We start from the raw sequence: 21147 nt of genomic DNA, 5'->3' as shown, positions 1-21147 counted from the left end.
CTTGAAGAATTTTCCACAGTTTATTGTGATCCACACAATCAAAGGCTTTGGCATAGTCAATAAAGCAGAAATAGATGTTTTTCTGGAACTCTCTTTTTTGATGATTTAACGGATGTTAGAAATTTGATCTCTGGTTCCTTTGCCTTTCTAAATCAAGCTTGAACATCTGGTTCATGTATTGCTAAAGCCTGGCTTGGAGAATTTTGAGCATTACTTTGCTAGCATGTGAGATGAGTGCAACTGTGCGGTAGTTTGAACATTCTTTGGCATTGCCTTTCTTTGGGATTGTAATGAGAACTGACCTTTTCCAGTCCTGTGGCCACTGCTGAGTTTTCCAAATTTCTGGCATATTGAGTGCAGCACTTTCACAGCATCATCTTTTAGGATTTGAAATAGCTCAACTGGAATTCCATCACCTCCACTAGCTTTGTTCATAGTGATGCTTCCTAAGGCCCACCTGACTTTGCATTCCAGGATGTCTGGCTCTAGGTGAGTGATCACTCCATCATGGTTATCTGGGTCATGAAGATCTTTTTTGTATAGTTCTTCTGTGTATTCTTGCCACCTCTTTTTAATATCTTCTGCTTCTGTTAGGTCCATACCATTTGTCCTTTATTGATAGAGTGCCGGAAGAACTATGGATGGAGGTTTGTAACATTGTACAGGAGGCAGTGATCAAGACCATCCCCAAGGAAAAGAAATGCAAAAAGGCAAAATGGTTTGTCTAAGGAGGGCTTACAAATAGCTGAAAAAAGAAGTTAAAGGCTAAAGAGAAAAGGAAAGATATACCCATTTGAATGAAGAATTCCAAAGAATAGCAAGGAGAGATAAGAAAGTCTTCCTCAGTGACCAATGCAAAGAAATAGAGGAAAACAACAGAATGGGAAAGACTAGAGATCTCTTCAAGAAAATTAGAGATACCAAGGGAATATTTCATGCAAAGATGGGCACAATAAAAGTACTAGGCTTTTCTAAAAAGTAAATTGGTTTAAAGACATTAAATACAGGTGTATGTAGCCAACCTTGTGGAGTGCAAGAGGCTACTGTTACGGTATCATTGTTGCAGGTAGAGCATAGTTCCCCTTATGGTAAACTGGCCCCAGATGAGCCCCTGGGCTGAGTGCCATTTAGTTTGCTTTCTTCAGTGACATGGGAAGTTATTCAGCTGGTGTGAATTATGGACTGGAGCCTTTCTCCTGGACCTCTGTGTGTGAATTTGTCCATGTCAGTCTATTTTCCTCCAATGTATAGGGCTTTTATTTTCTGTGACCTCCGTGGTGGTGGGTAGAGAATGGTGGTTCTAAGACACAAAATACTTAATATCCTGGTGTCAAAGTCAGTCTCATAAATCAGCTTTTATCTGCCGATGAACCAAATAACCTAGTGCACAGCCTAATCATTACAAGTTAAAGCTCACCTATATAAATTATGAATTTTTTTTTTTAAAAATTGGTCTTCCAGGACCCCTCTGCCCTTCCATCAATCTGACCTCCAAACGGATGGAATCATGTATATAAAAAATGCAACAAATCCACACCTTGGCATTCCTTGGACTCAAAATGTGCCAACACTGTTTTTGTAGTATAGTAATATTCAACTTCCCTGTAAAACAACCATGCCACAAACTTAAATATTTGGCTCAAAAGCTGTGTGACTTCGGCGAAGTTACTTAACCCCTCTGTGCTTCAGTCTCTAGTTCCTTGTGTTACTGTAAGATTAAATAAGATAATGCATGTCAAACATGGTATCCGCCTCAACGTAAGTATTCAATAAATGACTATTAGCATTTCTATTTTGTATCTCCTCGGTCCTAGTTCACAAAGGCCGCTGTCTAGTTTGATTAACTTCCTAAACCTCAGCTGCTTCCCTCTACCCTTAGCACCAATTCAATCATCTCTTCACCAGTACCTTGCCGTTTGCCGGAGGCAGAAATCAAACCAGGTCCCTACCATTGCCAAGCTCACAGCCGACTAACGGGCTGTAATCAAGGTTTGTTTCCAGTTAGTTCTAAGGAGGAAATGGGGAGGGGACGACTAACTGGGACTTTGGGGTCCGCGGGTTAGGTGGGGAGGAGGCAGTCATTCAGGGCAACTTGCACTGCTTGTATAAGCATGGACACGGGAGTGGGAGCGGACTGCAGCTGGACCCTTAAGGACTGTGCGGATCTGGGGAGGCGACAGGACGCAGGCGCTGGAGGAACTTGAATGCCCGGCCACGAGATCGGAGTTCCTGCTGTTGGCCAAAGTAACCTGGAGCAGCTTGTGCCAAAAAGTGAGGCCTCGGCGCAGCCAAGTCACCTTGCAGGCGGGTCGCAACACAAAAGCAGAAGGCGGAACCCAAATGCGGGCGCACTGGAAAATACCCGGCCGTTAAGGACGGAAGTAACCGCAAACCCGTGACCGAATCGCCGAGCAACTCCCAGCGTTCGCAACGGTGGGAGGAGCCGGAAACTACCCGCGCGAGGTGGGTGGGCCCGGCAGTGGCCAAGGGGGCGGGGCCGGCTCTCTCACGGCAGCTGATTGGTCGGCCCGGCGGTGGTGGAGGCTGCGCGTGGAATCGTCACCTCGGCCTGGTGAGTCTTGAGTTCGAGCCTGGGCTTCGCCGGCTCCGGAATTGTCCCTAGGCTCCCGGCCGTGACTCCCTCGGGCCGGCTCCACGCTCACGACCTCTCGAGGCATGATCTGGAGGGGCCGAGCGAGGCCGGGGCCTGTCCTTGGGCGGGCTTCCACTCTCAAGTTCCCGGCTGTCGAGCCAGGACCCCTCAGGGATACTTTTGTGGGAGAGGGACGAGTGATGCACTCGGTCCATAGAGAAAAACAGTACGGGGATGTGGCGGGGAGGTCTGTCGAGTGGAGCAGGTAGAGGCCCAGTGGAGACGCCGAGGAAGCCCAAATCCTGGGCTGGGGAATTCGACGCGGGGGTCCCCGGAGGGGGAGGGAAAGAAGGAAGCCGCCGTGGCGGGGAACACGCGGGGTCTGGAGCTCGGAGGAGAGGCCTAGGCTGGTCGGAAATTGAGAGTTAGAGGATGAATGCAGGTGGAGGATGAGACCGCCAAGTCAGAACCCTTGAGTCATCTCCATCCGAAGAGTGGGTTGAAAGAGCAGGAGCTAGCCAAGGACAGCCATAAAGCGTGGTACAGGGGAGCGGGGGCGGGGCGGGGCGGGGCGGGGGGGGACCCGCCCCTGTATACGAAGCATCAATTTTAAGAATTTTATAGTTCTTGGCAGAGCATTAGCCCACACCACGATAAGGCATAATGAGACCTAATAAATGTATTTTGGATTTGGTCATAACTTCGGTAAACCGAAGACATGATATTTAAAAAATTTTATTATGAAAGTGTTCAGATTTACACAAAAGTGTAGAAAAATACAGAAAATAGCATACAATTTAGAATTCTAAGTACTTACCACCTAGCCTCAACTATGAATGGCCACCCCCAATTGCATAACATAATGTGAAGACATGCCTCAAATCCATACTGATAAACTTTAAGTTTGTTTTTTTTTTTTTTTCCCATTCATGTTTAGTGGGTATAAAGGTTCCATTTTGCAAGAGTAGAGAGTTCTGGAAATTGCTTGCACAACAGTGAATGTAATTAACACAACTGGATTGTACACTTAATGATTAGGTGGTAAACTTTATGTCATGTGTTTTTAACCACACACACACAAAAGGTCCTTTCAAATTAGAAAAAAAACTAGGGAATTCCCTGGCTGTCCAGTGGTTAGGACTTGGTGCTTTCACGGTGGGGTTCCATCCCTGGTTAAGGAACTAAGATCCCACAAGCCCTATGCAGGCATTAAAAAGAAAACAAACCTAATGCTGTAAATTAAGAAATAAAATCCGAGTTCAAGTGTGCAATGGAAAATAACTCGTTGCTAAGTAGAGTCCCATAGAGTTGTATTTTTAACTATGGAGGCTCTGAAATGAACTTGTTGGTTTTGATGCTGAGAGTACTGGACCTGGCCTGGGGTAGAATTAAGCACTAGTGGTGCCCTCTGGTTTATACTAGAACTTGAAGGGTTGGGCCAGCCCAGCTGTGTGAGTCAAATTTCTCCCAAATATTCCTGTTTTCTTACAGTCTGAGGCACACTTTTTTTTTTCCTGGCCGTGGCAGCTTGTGGGATCTTAGTTCCCAGACCAGGGATTGAACACAGGGAAAGCACAGAGTCCTAACCTTTGGACTACCAGGGAATTCCCTGAGGCACACATTTAATCCTTGGGTAAGCACCTGTGCAGGGCTTCTCTGGTGGCTCAATAATAAATAATACACCTGCCAAGCAGGAGACTCGGGTTCCATCCCTGGGTGGGGAAGATCCCCTGGAGCAGGAAGTGGCAACCCACTCCAGTATTCTTGCCTGGGAAATCCTGTGGACAGAGGAGCCTAGCGGGCTACATACAGTCCATAGCGTTGCAAAGAGTCAGATTTGACTGAGCGACTAAACAGCAACAAGCTTCTGTACTGCCCCATGCTTTCATTCAGGGAAGGGTAAGTGAAGTGTGAAATCGTCTCTTTCCACTCCCATTCTTTAGGGTTGCCCTTGGTAATCTGTCTCTAGTGTGACATATACTTACTCTCGGTCTCCCTAGTGTGCTACAGGTCAGTCCTTTACACTCTTAGGGCAGCTGGTTTTAACTGAACTGGGAGGCAGCCTTCCCTATTCTAGTTCTTTTCCAAGTGAGTCCTCCCTATGTGGCCTTGAAACCTTGCTTCTGCCTACCCCAAACAAACATACAAAACAAACTACAGACCAAGAAAGTAACTGCCGGGTTTGGGTTTTTGGCTCCTTGTCTTCCCCCTCAAGGCTTCAGAACCAGCACTTCTCCTGGAGCTCGATTTTCTTGATGTGAGTTGGCATTTATTAGAAAACTAAACAGCCCATCAAACTTGCATCTGAAGTTACTTTTTAAAAAATTGTCTTAAAAAGACAATTACATTAGTTATCGAAAAACAGATTTTTAGAACTATTCAGGAAAATACTAGATACTTGATCACATCACTGAATGTCAATGATAGTAAGAAGGAATTAGTGGCAAGATCCCTGGTGAATGATGACAAAGAGCAAAAATTAGATTCAGTTACCAGGTAGATTTGCTTAGTGATTGATGTTGAAGCTTATACACTGAGAACTATCAAGATGATCATTATTAAAATATCTGTGAGGAAAAAAGTTTTTGCTTATATGTAACTCACCCTTTAATTTCCTTTTTTTCCCCATGGAAATAATTGTGATTTTGGATTAAGTGAGGTTTCTTAGGAATGTAGCCATCATGTTACATCATAATTGCCTGTACCCAGGAGGTGATACAAAATGAATGAACCATTTTCTTATGTTTTCCTTTGTAGGGAAGATGGAAGAGCTGAGTCAAGCCCTGGCTGGTAGCTTTTCTGTGTCTCAAGATCTGAACAGCACAGCCGCCCCCCACCCCCGCCTATCCCAGTACAAGTCCAAGTACAGTTCCTTGGAGCAGAGTGAGCGGCGGCGCCAGTTACTGGAACTGCAGAAATTGTAAGAGATGTTTTAACTCCTTAGCTTCTCTCTGTAGGCTGACAGCTGTGAACCACACGGGAGGCTCCGGGCTTGTCTCTACAGAACCCCCTTCAAAGTGGACCCTTTGTAGATTGTTCTTGCTCACAAGGTCAGGAGGGATAAATCCCAGCAGAGGTAGACATCCTTGACATTCAGAGCTTGGGAAAAGATGAGGAAGTAGGGAGGGACTGAAGTTTGAAAGCAAAAGCTCAACGATCTGGTTAACTTTTTCTTTTCTTTTTCCCTGGCAGCAGTACTGAGCTTTGCAGTTTATGGACTTATGAAAGTCACGCCCAGACTTCCATTCCCCACATTCCCTGTGTGGCTTCTCCTGCACTCTGACTTCTGGCTTTGGTGTGGGCTTCCTGTCTTCCCTCAGCCCAGATGTTTCTGTGGAGCCCTTGGGAGTTCCAGACAAATAATTCCACAGGGAGTCTGAGGAAATGTCTTCCATACACTTCAGTCTCAGTGCCAAGATGAGCAAACAGGGAAAGAGAGTTTATAGGATAGCGAGTGTTTGAGGCTGGGCTGCTCTGAAGGCGAGGCCTGTCCTTTTATTCTCAGTGTAACACAGGCCTCTTCTGGGTAAAGAATTAAGTATTAGGAGAAACTGCCAACAGCTGCAGTTTCGATGCAGTCTCCATTTTGCCCACTGCTTCATCACTAGATGTGTGTAGCAGAGATGGTTCCCTGTGGCTTCTGGGTTGCTTGCAGATTACATTCTCAGATCTTTCCTTCCCCACAACCTCCACAGTTAATTAATTGCGATTAATTAGTTTGGAACAGATAATACATTCATATGGTTCAAAATTCACAATACATAAAAGAGTACATGGTGAAAACTCTGTCTTCTAGACATCAAGTTCCTTTCTCTCTCTCACTCTTTTTTTTGGTCACGCTGAGCGGCTTGCAGGGTCTTAGTTCCCTGATCAGGGATCGAACCCAGGCCCACAGCAGTGAACATGCTGAGTCCTAACCCCTGGACTGCCAGGGAATTCCCCACATCTTATAGTATACTTGTTACTGCTGCTGCTAAGTCGCTTCAGTTGTGTCCGACTCTGTGCGACCCCATAGACGGCAGCCCACCAGGCTCCACCGTCCCTGGGATTCTCCAGGCAAGAATACTGGAGTGGGTTGCCAGTTCCTTCTCCAGTGCATGAAAGGGAAAAGTGAAAGTGAAGTCTCTCAGTCATGTCCGACTCTTAGCGACCCCATGGACTGTAGCCTACCAGGCTCCTCCGTCCATGGGATTTTCCAGGCAAGAGTACTGGAGTGGGGTGCCATTGCCTTGTTATAGCTGATGAATAAATGTTGATACATTATTATTAGATTTCCTTAGCTTTTCTAAGTGGTCTTTGAAAATTAGGAGAGATGCATTGCTGTTCCTCAGAAAGCCCCAGAAGCTGTCCCTGTCTAAGGCTTCTCACTGCATCCCAGTGTTTCCTCCTTGCAGTCCCTGAGAGCCTTCAGACTGATGTCTGCCAGGCAGAGAAGCGTCAGCTCTCACCTGCATGGAGATGGGCGTCTAGGGTGGAGTGGGAGGGAATGGGATCAGCCACTAGCAAAACTTGAGAATTCCTTTAAATATTGTACTTTGCTTGTTCCTAGGAAACTCTGAAGAAAGCCGAGTGTGCTTAAACTGGGTTTCCTATTTAGGATCTGTGAGGAGGTGGTCACTAGTTAAGGCTTACAAAGGAAATTCTATCATCTCTTACTCCCACAATTTCCAAATTGGTCCTGAATTTAGAGACTTTTGAATTACATCTGTCACATTGTAGGGTGTCTTCCTGTGAGACATAAAGACCTGGCCTTATGTCTTTTTTTTTCCCCCAGAAAGCGGCTGGATTATGTGAACCATGCCAGAAGACTGGCTGAAGATGACTGGACGGGGATGGAGAGTGAAGAAGAAGAAGAAAAGAAAGATGATGAGGAAATGGACATTGACACTGGCAAGAAGTTACCAAAACGATATGCTAATCAAGTGAGTGGTCCAGAGAAGATTAGGTGTAGCTGGTCCCGCTCCATTTACTGTGCAGTCAGAGCTCTTTACTTACCATGAACAGAGAGGAATGAGATAGGAAGAATAGGAACTGCTTTGAAAGTGCTGATGTACATAACATTTCTGAGATGAAGAGATGGCTTACAGCTCTGTGTGCTGATGGGTGTCGCTGATGGAGTCTGGATAGTGGGTTTCAGAATCATCACCCCATGCTGTTAGCAAAGGCTTCTGACCTGCTGCCAAAAACCCCTGAGCTATTGATATGCCAGTTGTTTCCGTTCTTGTCCTGCTTTACTGGTCATTATACAGCGGTTTTGGATTAGGCCTGCCCAGCCCAGCACTGTGCCCCACCCCACCTCCCAGGTTAGTAATCTTTCTCAAGTGATGGACTAATATGCCAGTCTTGGATCTTTACATTCAGGTGGTTGGAGGTTGAACACTGGGAACTGCCCAGCACCCCCAGGCTAGCCAGCTGAGGTTGAGACCACTGTAACAGACCACTATATGAGACAACAGACCACTATAGCAAACTTCACTCAGTGCCCTGCTGATTCTAGAGAAGAAACCGTTGTGGCTTGTGGTGCCATGGGGGAGGCAGGCATGGAGACTGTCTAGTGCTCTAGGCAACCCAGGTATTCTAGAGGTAGGGCACGTATCTGAGTGGGGCCAGGGGTCTACCCTGCTATTGCATACTTCTCTCTGTAACCCAAGTGTCTTGTCACCTCGGCATCCTCTCCTACTTTTAGAATATGGTTCCTGGGTGCACATACTCCCATCCTGTTTCTCTGCCTCAAAATATAGCACAGACGACATCTTCTGTGACAAAGTACAGTTGAGTTCTGTTGAGCAAGCCTTGTGCATGTGGAATCTTAGTTCCCTGACCAGGGATCAAACCTGTACAGTGGAAGCATGGAGTCTTAACCACTGGACCACTGGGGAAGTGCCCAGCAAACATTATTGAAGGCCCTGTTCTTTGTTAAGCTAGGCTATGCTCAGAAAGGAGACATGAGCTGGAAATAGCCCGTGCACTCCTAGAGTAAGTGTAGAGTATGTTTTTTTCAGTAAGAAAGTGATACTAACTTCCAGCAGGGAAGGAAGCTGGGTTTTGAAATCAGGAAAAGGTTAATGAAAGAGAAGACAGCTTTGAATCGTGGGTAGGACAGGCAGAGGTACAGAGCATTTCAGGGCATTTCAGGCAGTAGAATAAGGCTGAGCAAGAGCCCAGACTCTGACTTCCCTGGTGGCTCAGATGGTAAAGTGTCTGCCTACAATGCGAGAGACCCAGGTTAGATCCCTGGGTCGGGAAGATTTCCTGGAGAAGGAAATGGCAACCCACTCCTGGAAAATCCCATGGACAGAGGAACCTGGTAGGCTACAGTCCATGGGGTTGCAAAGAGTCGGACACAACTGAGCAACTTCACAAGAGCCCAGAGGTGGGAGAGGAACATATGATGTGTTCAGGAGGGATGTACAGAGGGTGTGTGCGGATGGAGCAACATAGGGTTGGGGGAGGTATAGAGCAGAAATGTGTACAGGGATTTAGACTCTGGCCTAGCCTGAGGAACCACTGAGAAGTTTTGAGCCAGGGGCAGAGGTGGGACTTCATGGGATGACTCCCACATCAGTGTGTAGAAAGGCCTGGCAGAGAGAGACTGTGGTAGGGAGCTAGGTTTGCTAAAAGAGCTGATGGTGAGTTTACTGAGAGCAGTGAAAGTGTGTCTGGCTTTTTTCATTTAGCAAAAGGATTCATTTATGTTGTAGCATGTGTTAGAACTTCATTCCTTTTCAAGTAATATTCTGTTGTGTAGATACACCACATTTGTTTATCCATCCATCAGTTGATAGCCATTTGAGTTGTTCCACTTTGGGGCTATTATGAATATTGCTGCTATGAATATTTGTTTACCATGTTTTTGTGAGGACATATGTTCTCATTTCTCTTGGATATATACCTGGGAGTGGAGTTACTAGGCCCTATGATAACTCTGTGTTTAGCCTTTTGAGGAACTGCCAGCCTGTTTTCCAAAGCAACTGTACCATTTTACATTCACACCAATGATGTGTGAGAGTTCGTTTCTCCGCATATTTGCCAATACTTGTTATGGTCCAGCATTTTGAGTATAGCCATCCTAGTGGGTGTGAAGTGCTATTCCATAGTTTTAATTTGCATTTCCCTAGTAGGCTACAGTCCATGGGGTCGCTAGGAGTCAGATACGACTGAGCGACTTCACTTTCACTTTTCCCTTTCATGCACTGGAGAAGGAAATGGCAACCCACTCCAGTATTCCTGCCTGGAGAATCCCAGGGACGGTGGAGCCTGGTGGGCTGCCGTCTATGGGGTCGCACAGAGTCGGACACGACTGAAGCGACTTAGCAGCAGCAGCAGCAGCAGTGACTAATGATGTTGAGCTTCTTTTCATGTGTTTATTAGCCAGTATCTTTAGAGAAATGTCTGTTCAAATTCTTTGCCCATATAAAAGTGTAGTTATTTGTCTTCTGTTATTGAGTTGTAAGAGTCCTTTATAAGTTCTCTATGAGATACATGATTTGCAAATATTTTCCATTATGTGGTTTGTCTTCACTTTCTTAATGATATTTTTGGCAGCACAGAAGTTTTACAGCTTTATGTAGTCTTAATTTTTTTTTTGTAGTCTTAATTTATCTTTTGGTTCGTCATTTGTGCTTTTGATGTTGTATTACTACTGTTGTTTAAGGGATTGTTGATTATGCCTTGGGTTTAAAATTGAATAACACAGAAGGAGGTGATGACATTATTAATAGGGCACAGAATGCAGAAGGGGAAGGATGAGTGTTTCAGGGATGGGAAGTACTTGGGGTATAGAAGGCAGTGAATTCTGTTTTGGATATGCTGGGTTTAAGGTACAGAGAGGACCAGCAGAGAAAGAGATAACAAGTGGACAGCTGGAAATACAAAATTGGAGCAAAGGAAAGAAGTCTGGAGATGAAGAAGAAGAGAATTAGGAGGCATCTTCTTTGGAATGACAAGTAAAGCTACAGAAGTAGATGAGGTCCACCCCAACAGGGGACAGCATGTAAGAGAAAAGAAAAGGGGGACCTAAAACAGCCCCTAAAGATTATTTACATGTTTTGGGGGAGTGTGTGGAGGACTGTTTGGAGGAAAAACAGAAAAGTGGTGTGTCACAGAGCCAAGGGAGCATGTGTCTAGGAGGAGAATATGACTGGCAGCATTACACCAGGAGTGGAGGAAGGAGGGGGAGATGAGGGAATAGAGATGCTCGGCTGCAGGGAGGTCAGGCAGGGATGTGAGGTAGCAAATCTGGACTGATGGTGTCAGAGTGGGTAGGAAGGCAGCAGCAGGAAATATGAAGTATTAATAGTTAAAGAAAGAGAAAGTGGAAGAGCTTAATAGAAATGTAGAGTATAAAGGTTTCATTTTTGCCTTGGACTTGAGGATTAGGGGTTGTGTATTTTGTGGCCTACGGGGAAGGAGAGATGGGAGAGAGATAGATTCAGTGAGAGGGATTACCTGATAGGCCAAAGTCTTGGTATAGACGGGAGGCACCAGTGGTGAGTGGAAGAGCAGATCTTTTCAAATTCCTTTTGCCACAGCCTTTTTTTTTCTTTTTTAAGGTAGATTTCCTAACATCTTTTCGTGTAGTATTTGGGTCAGTAGTTTGGGACTTGATCTAGTTTAGAGCATCTCAAGGTAAAGGATTTTATTCATCTCTGAGGTATAACCCCTAGAACATAATGGTGTGATAAAGGTAGGTGGGTGGACAAAATAAGGAAAGAAAGAGGGTCGCATCCTCCAGTATAGGAGGTGAGGTAGTAAGAGTGTATATGGATGCAGATAATGAAGGTGAGAAGTTGAAGTTCAGGGTGAACAGGAGAGGAGTTGATTACTAAGAGCTAGTGAGGTGGAGGTCCCACTGTCACTGTTTTCTGTTCTCATTCTTTTACATGTATTTTCATTATAATATATGCATGAAGTGAAAGTGTTAGTCACTCACTCATGTCCGACTCTTTGCAACCCCATGGACTGTAGCCCGCCAGGCTCCTCTGTCAGTGGAATTCTCCAGGCAAGAACACTGGAGCAGGTTGCCATTTCCTGTTCCAGGGTTTCTTTCTGACCCAGGATTTGAACCTGGGTCTCTTGCCTTGCAGCAGATTCTTTACCATCTGAGCCACCAGGGAAGCCATATATATATATATATACACACACATATATATATATACATATATATATATATATTTCTTTTCTTTTTATTATTTGTTTATTTGCTGCATTGAGTTCTTAGTTGTGGCAGGCAAGATCTTTAGTTGCAACTTGTGGGATCTTCCCTAACCAGATTGAACCTGAACCTCCTGCATTGGGAAGGAGAAGTCTTAGCCACTGAACCACCAGAGAAGTCCCAGGACATAAATTCTTTGTCATTGTAAACACAGGAGCAGCACAGCCCTATTGACTGTTTTTTGTTTGTTTGTTTTTTAATTTGTGGAAAATTGCTTTACAATGTTGTGTTGGTTTATGCCATACAACAACTTGAATCATCATCATTATATATATATATATTTATATTCCCTCCCTCTTGAGCCTCCCTCCTACCCCCATTCCACGCCTTTAGATCATCACAGAGCACCAGGTTGGGCTCCCTGTGTTAAATATTAATAGCAGCCTCTCACCAGCTATCTGTTTTACACGTGATAATGTATATATGTCAGTGCTGTCTCTCAATTCATGCCATCTTCACCTTTCCCCGTTCTGTCCACAAGTCCATTCTCTACTTGGATCATCAGCCTTGTTCACTTTTAACACCATTTTTTGTGTTCCTAGTTAATGCTCTCAGAGTGGTTAATTGACGTCCCTTCAGATTTGGGGCAGGAATGGATTGTGGTCGTGTGCCCTGTTGGAAAAAGAGCCCTTATCGTGGCTTCCCAGGTGAGTAGCCGCTCCCACGCCTGTGCCAGCATGCCCGGCCTGCAACTTGAGGGATTCTCTGCACACTCTGTGTTCCTTATCTGTCAGGCAGCTGTGCTTGCCAGGGATTGAAACACTTTCCTGTGGGAGGGATTTGGTGAGAGCCATCCTTGGGCTGATGGCACCCGTGCAGAATGTGAAAGCAAAAGGGGGAGGAGACCCTGATGCCTGATGTGACTTTCTTTCCCCACAGGGCTCTACCAGGGCCTACACCAAGAGCGGCTACTGTGTCAACAGGTTTTCTTCCCTTCTGCCAGGAGGCAACAGGCGAAACTCAACAGCAAAAGGTGCCTACATAAAGTTGTCTGTTTATTAAGTTTTATAATCAGTAAGAGACAGTGCTTGGTTACTTGCTTAGTTGTTTTAAAGACCCACTTTGAAAGGACACCTTTGGAACTGCACAAAGATACTGTCCTGCCCACTGGGCTCTCCTTCAAGGTCAGGCCTCCTCAGCTGCAGAATAGTTGCCCCTTGTCAGGCCTGCTGAATTAACCCCCTGAATTAAAGTCGGTGCACCTTTCCCATGGACTTCGGTCACAAGGTGACAGGTGCTGTTTTCTGGGGAAAGGTCCCTCAGAAGACCAAGTGTAACATACAGTAAGCTGTTGCTGGGGCTCCTGCCAAATTCCCTTTTCTCCTTTATCTTTGTCCTCACCTTAGCTTCTCCCTCCCACCTGGGCCCAGCCGAGGAGACTAAAGGTTAAATAACTTGCCCGCAGTCATTCAGCCAGGAGTTGGTAGAGCTGGGCCTACACAGTTCTCTTGTCTCTACCGGCTCAGGCTCCCTTGGTGCTTCCTGCTGTCCTCTGTCCTAAGCCCAGATCCCTCCGTTGTTTTTTTTCACTCGGGCCTGAAATGGGCTCTCCCCTGCCCTCCGCCCTGTTATTTTAGTCCTCTGATCCCACCAGACTGTTCATATCCTATCTGTTCGTGAAGCATTTCCTGCTGTTCCAGGCCCCTTTCCTGGAACTCTCATTTCCCTTAGTTGGTGCTATACATTGCAGCTCTTGGTTTTTTCCTCTTCAATCACCTTAATCCCCTCAGCTGGATTGTAACTTCCCTAAAGGCAGGGATGATTTACAGTTAATACTCCCCACAGGACACAGTGCCTATGGTAGGAAATCAAAAGTAATTGTCAACTCAAATGGAAGGTTACTTGCCTTCAAACTTGAGCTTCCCTTAAACCTTATCTAAAGGTTCAGAGTTCACATGTGGCACAGCCTTGACCCCTCTTATGCTGTCACACCTAAGGCCACCGTTGGGCTGTACCAGGCAGCCAGAAAAGGCTGTGAAGAACTTTGTCCCTTAGTGCTGGTGCTTCCTGTGATCACTGAGGGTTGTTGGATGCAGTTCCCAAGACCCGAAGATGGGGCTCCCTAGATTATGGTGGAGGGAGCCCTGATGGGAACCCTGTACTGACTTTCTGCCCACAGACTACACCATTCTGGACTGCATTTACAGTGAGGTGAACCAGACCTACTACGTTCTGGACGTGATGTGCTGGCGGGGACACCCGTTTTATGACTGCCAGGTAAGGACTGATGCTCTCCTCATGTCTTCTCCTGCTTTCTCCTCTCTTCCCAGGAAAGTGGCTCAGCATGTGGGTTTAGTCCGTGACCAGCTTCTTGGTGTTTACAGGATGTGGTATATCAAGAACATCATCTAATGTTCCTTGCATCTTTGAGTGTGTTTAAATTAGCTTCATTTCTAAAAAGAGGTAGGAGGAACTAAGGGAAGCATAGCCGTTCTTGAGGGGAGGAAAGAGAAACAGAGTGGGGGGATAGGCTGGGACTTCGTGGAAGCTGTAGCCCTGCCCTCTCTCCAGGGTGTGGGAGGCTTGCTGGCAGAGAAGACTGCGGGTAGAGGGCATGCTGCCTAGTGCAGGCGGCACCAGGAAGAGAAGGTGGAATGTTAAGCACCATCAAATAGACTTCTGCCACCTCCACTCCTTACCAGCCACATCCTGACCCTGAATGTCAAGGCCTCCTTAGTATGACTATAAGGGCATGAATCCCTGAGGGGCTAGCTCTGGAAGCAGATTTTCCAAGTGAGGAAATGCCCCCCCCCAACATTCTCCCCTCAAGTTTCACCTTCCCACAACATTTTTCTCAGATTGGTGATACTTACGAGTGACAAGCAGTCATCAAGAGAGGCCAGGTCACCCCACAGGGTCCATCTCTGCTCCTGTGCGCCCCCATCCTTGTCCCGGTTTTATTTGTTGTTGTTTAGTCACCAAGTCATGTCCAACTCTTTGCAACCCCATGGACTGTAGCCCACCAGGCTCCTTTGGAATTTTCCAGGCAAGCACACTGGAGTGAGTTGCCATTTCCTACTCCAGGGGACGTTCCCAACTCAGGGATCGTACCCACATCTCCTGTATTGGCAGGTGGCTTCTTTACCACTGAGCCACCTGGGAAGCTCTGTCCAGTTTTATGCTGCTACTGCTAAGTCGCTTCAGTCGTGTCCGACTCTGTGCAACCCCATAGACGGCAGCCCACCGGGCTCCCCCGTCCCTGGGATTCTCCAGGCAAGAATACTGGAGTGGGCTGCCATTTCCTTCTCCAATGCATGAAAGTGAAAAGTGAAAGTGAAGCCGCTCAGTCGTGTCCGACCCCTAGCGACCCCATAGACTGCAGCCTACTAGGCTCCTCCGTCCATGGGATTTTCCAGGCAAGTGTACTGGAGTGGGGTGCCATTGCCTTCTCCGATAGTAGTGGGTTTTTAATGCTCCCTCTCAATTGTTAATATTTTATCATTGTAGTTCTCAATGTGTGGCCTCAGAAGGTTGTTCAAAATGCAAATTCTTCAACTTGTTGAATCAGAAATTATGGGATTGGGGCTTATGTTTTAAGAAGCCTCCAAGTGATCCTCACAGAGGCCCAAGCATGCGAATCACAGATTATCACCATAGGCTACTTCTTTCCATAGCCATTACCCCAACCTAGGTTTGCAAATCATGCCAGTTGGTGGTAGTTCAGAATTTTAACATGCATCTAAATTCAAAAAATAATAACCAAGACCTGCTTCGCTAAGCACTTTGTGAGCATGATCTCACTGAATCTCTTACAGCAACTTTAAAAGACAAGTATGTACTATTGTTTTTACTCCTGATTGTTTAGATATGGAAGCTGAGAGCCGCAGATGTTAAGTACCTTGCCCAAATGCAGAGCCAAGCCCCAAACTCAGAATTCACAAATTCAATCCAGAACCTGTTTTTCTTTAATTCCGTTGAAGGATGTTTTATAACATACATTCACAACCTACAAATTTGGTAACTAAAGCCACCTATATTTTGATAATATAAAGAAAAAAGACTGGGTTTTTGTTTTTGTTTTTTTTTGGTTTTGGAAATTTGAAAAGAAAAAGAAAAGCCCCTAAATATCAACAGAAGGGTATGTATCAGAAGTAGTAGTTTATGAGAAGTTACAACTACGAAGTAGTTTCTAATCCTCAGGTAAAGTAAGACAAAAGTTAACACAATGTGCTTTGGAGTTGTAGAGTCCTGGTCCTGTGGTAATGCTGTGTGCACCTGGGTGAGTGACGTAATCTCTCTGAGCCTGAGTCCTCACCTGTAAAATGGAGATAGTAATAATACAATTTGGAGAGGATGGTTGATGATTAATACGATTATATGCATAAGGTCCTTAGCATGGAGCCTGAGACATAGTAGGCCTTCAGTGATAAATGTTGGCATTACTACTATTAATAATCCTATTGGGTTTAAGAAAAATATATCCAAAGATTTTATGACATCTTCCTGACCTTAGAGCAGTGTTTTAACAGAACTGAAGGTAATGAGAAGAGGGCTTAGGTTTTCATCAATCAGGTGACTGTTTTTTTCACAATTTTATTGAAGTATAACTGACATACAGCACTGTGTAAGTTCAAAGTGTACAGCACAATGATTTGACTTACATATAGGACAGTAAGTTAACACCCATTATCTCATATAGATACCAAAAAAAAAGAAAAAAATAGTTTTTTTTTCCTTGCCATGAGAACTCTTAGGATCAACAACTCACAACAGCTATCACATATATCAGATAACAAAGTTAACCATGGTCATCCTGTTGTACTTTCAATGTCTAGTACTTATGTATCTTATAACTGGACATTTGTGCCTTTTGACCATCAAGCAGCTTTTTAAAATGGGGTGTTTTTGTTCATAAAACAATATTTTGTTCATGAAACAGTGAGCCTTATTTCATCTTTCCCTGTCTCTTTGGCAGACTGATTTCCGATTCTACTGGATGCATTCAAAGTTGCCAGAAGAAGGACTGGGAGAGAAAACCAAGCTCAATCCAGTAAGGCCTGCAAGTTCTTTCTGGGGATCAGTTTGGATTGCTCTATTGTCTGAATTCAATCATTATGGATAAAATTTTTTTTTTTTTTTCTTTTTGAGGCAGCATGGCATAGTGGGAAAAGTATGGACTTAATAGTTATCCAGATTCCAGTTCTGGCTTCTAACACTTACTTGGTTAAGTTAATATCTTCACTTGGCTTTAATTTCTTCATCTGTTTAATAGGGTTAATAACACCTACCTTACAGAGCTGTTCTGTGAACCAAATGATGTAAATGTGCAAGTCTTTCTAGCATATACTTAGGGTGAGCACTCAATAAATAGTGGTTGAATGCTAATAATTTCTTTTATTAATAATGCTATTTAGAATGCTAGTACGGTGGTTCTCAAACTGTGGCTTGCATCCATACCACTGGAGGCTTGTTTAAATTCAAGCTCCTGGGCTTCACCCCCAGAGTTTCTGATTCAGTAGGTCTGGGGTAAAGCCTGAGAGTTTGCATTTCTAACAAGTTCCCCAGTGAAACTGATACTGCTGGTCCATGGGCCACACTTTGAGAACCCCTGCTTTTGTATCTGAGCTAAGAGTGACCTCACCTAGTGAGTTCCCTCTTTTTATAGATGAGGATGCAGGCTCAGAGAGAGGGTGCTGCCTTCCCCAAGGTCCCACGGTCCAGGATGATAGCCCAAGTGTCTTTGCTATTTGCTCAGTGATTAAACACAGAATAGCTATTTTCATTGCATTTTATTCGTTAAGGTCTATAGACTGGCATTTGCTTGGGTTGCTTACAGCATTTTTAAAGGCAACTGGATAACCAGTTACAGGACAGTAAATGGAGCCAGTACTTCCAGTGATGTTATCAATAAGGTCCAGGAAGAACATGGGTGCTGCTTCCTCTGAGATGCTGTTCCGTGTGCTCTACATGTACTATCTCACTGACTCTGCATGACAACCCTATACAGTAGATGCTTTTATTATCCCTTTTTATAGACAGGAAAATGGAGGCATATGGAGATTAAATGATTGACAGAGGTGCAGTTCAGACCCAAGCAGTCTGACTGAGAGGTTGTCATAATCCTCATCACTTTGTTATGTTGCTTTAGTATAAAAATTTTTGCTGTTATGGCATTTCACCAGCCCTCCGTTTGGGACAGCTGTCATAGGGTTGGGAGAATAACAGAATCCCCACACCTAGTACAGGGTAATGGTTCACAGTCTTGACTGTATGTTAAAATCGACTGGAGAGCTTAAAAAACAAAAATGCTTGGGTCCCACCCCGGAGCAGTTCAGTCAGAATTCCAGGGTGAGGCCTGGGCATCAGTAATTTTTAAGAGTTTCCCAGATGGTTCTCCTGTAAAAAACAAGGTTGAGAATTCTATGCCTAGTAATTCAGAGGATAGGTAGAGGGGGGTGGTTAGGGTGAGATTGAAAATTTTCTTCTTTGATACGTTGTTAGCTCTTCAACTGCTGGAACCAGTATTGTTTGTAACATATACTAATTATTTGTTCTTATTTATGTTTCAGTTTAAATTTGTGGGACTGAAGAATTTCCCTTGTACCCCTGAGAGCCTGTGTAAGGTGCTATCTATGGACTTCCCTTTTGAGGTAACAAAACCATTGTCTTTATTGCTCTGATGTGATTGTGGGACACAGGGAAACTCAGCTACATGGAGTCTTAAGAGTGCCTCTGACTTTGCTGTGTCAAAGTATCAGAAAAAGGGCTGAAAGCTGACTCTCGGGAAAGGATGTGCTCATGACCCTTCAGAGTCAGATAAGTCAGAAGCCCAGAGCTGAAGGGGCCCTGAAAAGAAAGCTCATCTCATGCCCTCATTTTACAGATGGAGAAACTGAGGCCCAGAGAGAGGTGAGGGTTCCATTCCTGGCTCCTTGTGTCCTCTGTGTGCTGCAAGCGTGAGAATCAGCCCCATGTTTGACTGCCACGGCTGATTATGATGTAAAGGCACTTCTGTGGCCGACAGACTGCAGGGCTTTGAACTCCTAATCCTTCCTTCCTCCGACCAGCAGATGGTCCCCAGGGATGGCAGTGCGTGCTGAGCATGAGTAGTTGCAGGGCAGCAGAGTGACTAACTTGTCTCAGGTTGCCCAGGACTTCCCGGGTTTTAGTGCTCAACTCAAAGTCTCAGGTCCCCAGGGTCTGCTCAGCCCCGGGCAGCCTTTTTTCCTCCTCAGAATGTGCCAGTACCCTCTACACAGACTTCCTTTGCCCATCGTACCCTTTAAAATTCTGCCTAGTCACCCACAAGTATTTGCTTGAACTGAATATAATTTTGCTAAAAGGATCACAGCTTCCCGAATAAGGAAATAGCAAAGGCTGAGCTGCTTTCATTTCTGGGAGTCGATTAAGAAGGTGGTAAGAACACCATCTTTATTTATAACCCTTATGCCCTAGTGACAATAAATGCTTTTTAGAGATGAGTCACTGAATCACAGAAAAGAAAATATGGGACTGTGGGAGGTCTTCCCGTTGAGAAAAACTGAGTTTCCCAGAACGTAGCTCTCAAACAATTTAGGGGGAGGTTCAGGCAGCCAGAAATGCTGGCTGCTTGACCAGCTGCTTCCCTTGCACTCAGCAGTGCGGCATCTTGGAGGGGCTTGTACAGTTTCCCTGCTTTGTTCCCTGTGTGGAGCACATCCCCCACTACTGGGACCTCCAGGTGGTAGGAAGTACATGGAATCAGAGGAGAGAAGACCTGGGCTCAAGGTGGATTTCTACTTCATTCTCAGTGTGTTTGGGGGAGGCCCCAGAACTCCCAGAGCTGGAGCAGCCCCAGCTCTCAGACACTTTCATGGTGGGTAAGAGAGTGAAATGGGGCTTCCCTGGTGGCTCAGATGGTAAAGAATCTGCCTGCATTGCAGGAGACAGATTCCATCCCTGGGTCTGGAAGATCCCTTGGAGAAGGGAATGGCTACCCATTCCAGTATTCTTGCCTGGAACATTCCATGGACAGAGGAGCCTGGTGGGCTATAGTCCATAGGGTCGCAAAGAGTCAGACACAACTGAGTGACTAACACATACTTCAAGAGGATGAAATAGTGGATAGGAAAGCACCCTATAAACGGGAAAGTACTTTGTATGTTTTTATATACTAAAATTTCGTTTTCTAGGCCATTTCTTCATTTAGAGAAATGCATGTGTGAGAAACGAGGACTCTCTTTCATCTGGCAGTGACCCAGGAAAAAAGAACTGGACCATAGGAACTGCCGCAGTGTACATAGCTCTCCTAGAGACATGGGCCCCAGAATCCCTTCTCATCAAAGGTTTCCTCTCTTGTAGGTGGATGGGCTTCTCTTCTACCACAGGCAGACCCACTACAGCCCCGGAAGCACTCCTCTGGTGGGCTGGCTGCGCCCCTACATGGTGTCAGATGTTCTTGGCATAGCTGTGCCAGCCGGCCCACTGACCACCAAGCCAGAATATGCTGGCTACCAGCTCCAGCAGATTATCGAGCACAAGAAGACCCAGAAGGAGGGCATAACCGAGAAGCTCACACCCAGGGCCTCTGAGAATGGACACTATGAGTTGGAGCACCTGTCTACCCCCAAGCTGAAGAGCCCTCCCCAGAGCCCCAACCACCCGGAGAGCCTCATGGAGAACTAGGCAGGGCAGCCTCCTCTGGGAGTCACAGGATGGTGGTTGGTCTCAGAGGAAAGCTGGGGAGGTGGACACTGACAAGAACAAAGTGACTTCATTTTAGGGGAGACCTTCCAAAGCCATTCCAGCTAGAAAGAGCTTGTCTCCTATCTGAGATGCTGGCTTTAACAGTAGAGGGAGATTCCCACATTGTGTGGTCTTTGGATTTGAGCAGCAACTCCTGTGAAAATGTATCACAGATCCACAATGTAAATATGTGTCATTCTTAAGAAGTTGTTTGTGGTTCTTAAACTTTAGACCGTCAGGAATCTCCCCCACCTCCACTCCTTCAGGCTACCTAAACCGTGACTGTTCAAGTGTTGGCCCATCTCACTCTGTTTAGCACTTCAGCATTCTGCTGAGTTTCTAGTTGCTGCTGTTGGTAACGTCATTTTCTAAAAGGTCTTACCAGGAACTGCAGTTCTTGGTATTTGAATATGTTCCCTCTTCTGAGAAGACAAGTGTGATTTTCTCTGGTTTCGACACAGCCAGAGATAAAATGCAAATAGAGTTCATTCACTGCTTCCACCAACATTTGAACATCTTCCAGAAAATAAGCCTTGTGCTAGGTCTGGAGGTGTAGAGTGGGTTATGGTGTGGAACAGGATTTCATTCCTGCCCTTGAGCTCAGGATCCAGTGAGGAAATAAACCCACCAGCATCTAGATGGTGGGATGATGGCTTTAGTGCAGAAAGGGGGGCAG

At 45.4% G+C, this 21147-nt stretch overlaps 1 protein-coding gene across 7 annotated transcripts; it reads left to right on the top strand.

Annotated features, from left to right (window-relative positions):
• Positions 1-2546: 2546 nt before the first annotated feature.
• Positions 2547-20674, top strand: SNUPN (snurportin 1). 7 transcript variants are annotated; one of them, XM_081551721.1, is made up of 10 exons: positions 2547-2674; positions 4809-4850; positions 5351-5513; positions 7368-7515; positions 12350-12454; positions 12687-12780; positions 13927-14024; positions 16723-16797; positions 18317-18397; positions 20088-20674. In XM_081551721.1, the coding sequence occupies exons 3-10, from the start codon at positions 5356-5358 to the stop codon at positions 20409-20411; spliced, it is 1083 nt and encodes a 360-aa protein (XP_081407847.1). In that variant the 5' UTR covers positions 2547-2674; positions 4809-4850; positions 5351-5355; the 3' UTR covers positions 20412-20674. The 7 variants fall into 7 exon arrangements, with proteins under 7 accessions (XP_081407847.1, XP_081407849.1, XP_081407848.1 ...); XM_081551723.1 differs by having other exon boundaries at positions 2547-2858; XM_081551722.1 differs by having other exon boundaries at positions 2547-3133.
• Positions 20675-21147: the final 473 nt, after the last annotated feature.

Source organism: Giraffa tippelskirchi, chromosome 12 (genome assembly GCF_054371585.1).
Source record: "Giraffa tippelskirchi isolate mGirTip1 chromosome 12, T2T-mGirTip1v1.2.pri, whole genome shotgun sequence".
Taxonomy (NCBI): domain Eukaryota; kingdom Metazoa; phylum Chordata; class Mammalia; order Artiodactyla; family Giraffidae; genus Giraffa; species Giraffa tippelskirchi.
The sequence above is the reverse complement of the archived record's forward strand: the minus strand, read 5'-3'. Positions and strand labels throughout refer to the sequence as shown.